Source organism: Priapulus caudatus, unplaced genomic scaffold (assembly GCF_000485595.1).
Source record: "Priapulus caudatus unplaced genomic scaffold, Priapulus_caudatus-5.0.1 Scaffold23533, whole genome shotgun sequence".
Lineage (NCBI taxonomy): Eukaryota > Metazoa > Priapulida > Priapulimorpha > Priapulimorphida > Priapulidae > Priapulus > Priapulus caudatus.
Genome location: NW_014600594.1, coordinates 1 through 478, shown reverse-complemented (window position 1 = coordinate 478; position 478 = coordinate 1). Strand labels below are relative to the sequence as shown.

At 51.0% G+C, this 478-nt stretch overlaps 1 protein-coding gene across 1 annotated transcript; it reads right to left on the bottom strand.

Moving 5' to 3' along the window:
• Positions 1–7: 7 nt before the first annotated feature.
• Positions 8–473, bottom strand: LOC106820564 (uncharacterized protein PA3568-like; the record flags this gene model as incomplete). Its single annotated transcript, XM_014825073.1, has 1 exon — positions 8–473. A coding segment is annotated over one exon (466 nt), but the record flags the coding sequence as incomplete, so codon positions are not given.
• Positions 474–478: the final 5 nt, after the last annotated feature.

Here is a 478-nt window from a genome sequence, read left to right as displayed (position 1 = left end):
GTCAAACATCCTGGAGGAAGGGGTAATTTAATGGTGATATATCCTTGTTCATTGGCTGCAAGTGTTTGGCTGGCATCGTCCACGATGTGTACGTTGAAGCCGGGTGTGGGCACGGTGGAAGAACCGAGTTTGACGGGCATAGATTCAATGCCGCGTAAATTGGCAGTGATGCCCCAGCCTGTTTCTGTTTGCCACCAATGATCGATAACGGGCTTGCCGCTTTTTTCCATTAGCCATTCTTGTGAAGGTGGGTCTAAACGTTCGCCTGCGGAGAAGATGGTGGTGAGTTTGCTCAGGTCGTACTGTTTAAAGAACTCTCCTTCTGGGTCGTCTTTTTTTATGGCACGGAAGGCCGTTGGGGCGGTGAACAGGGTTTTCACGCTGTATTCTTCACAGATGCGCCAAAAAGCGCCTGCGTCAGGTGTCATAATGGGCTTGCCTTCGTAGACAATGGTGGTACAGCCACGCAGTAAGGGCG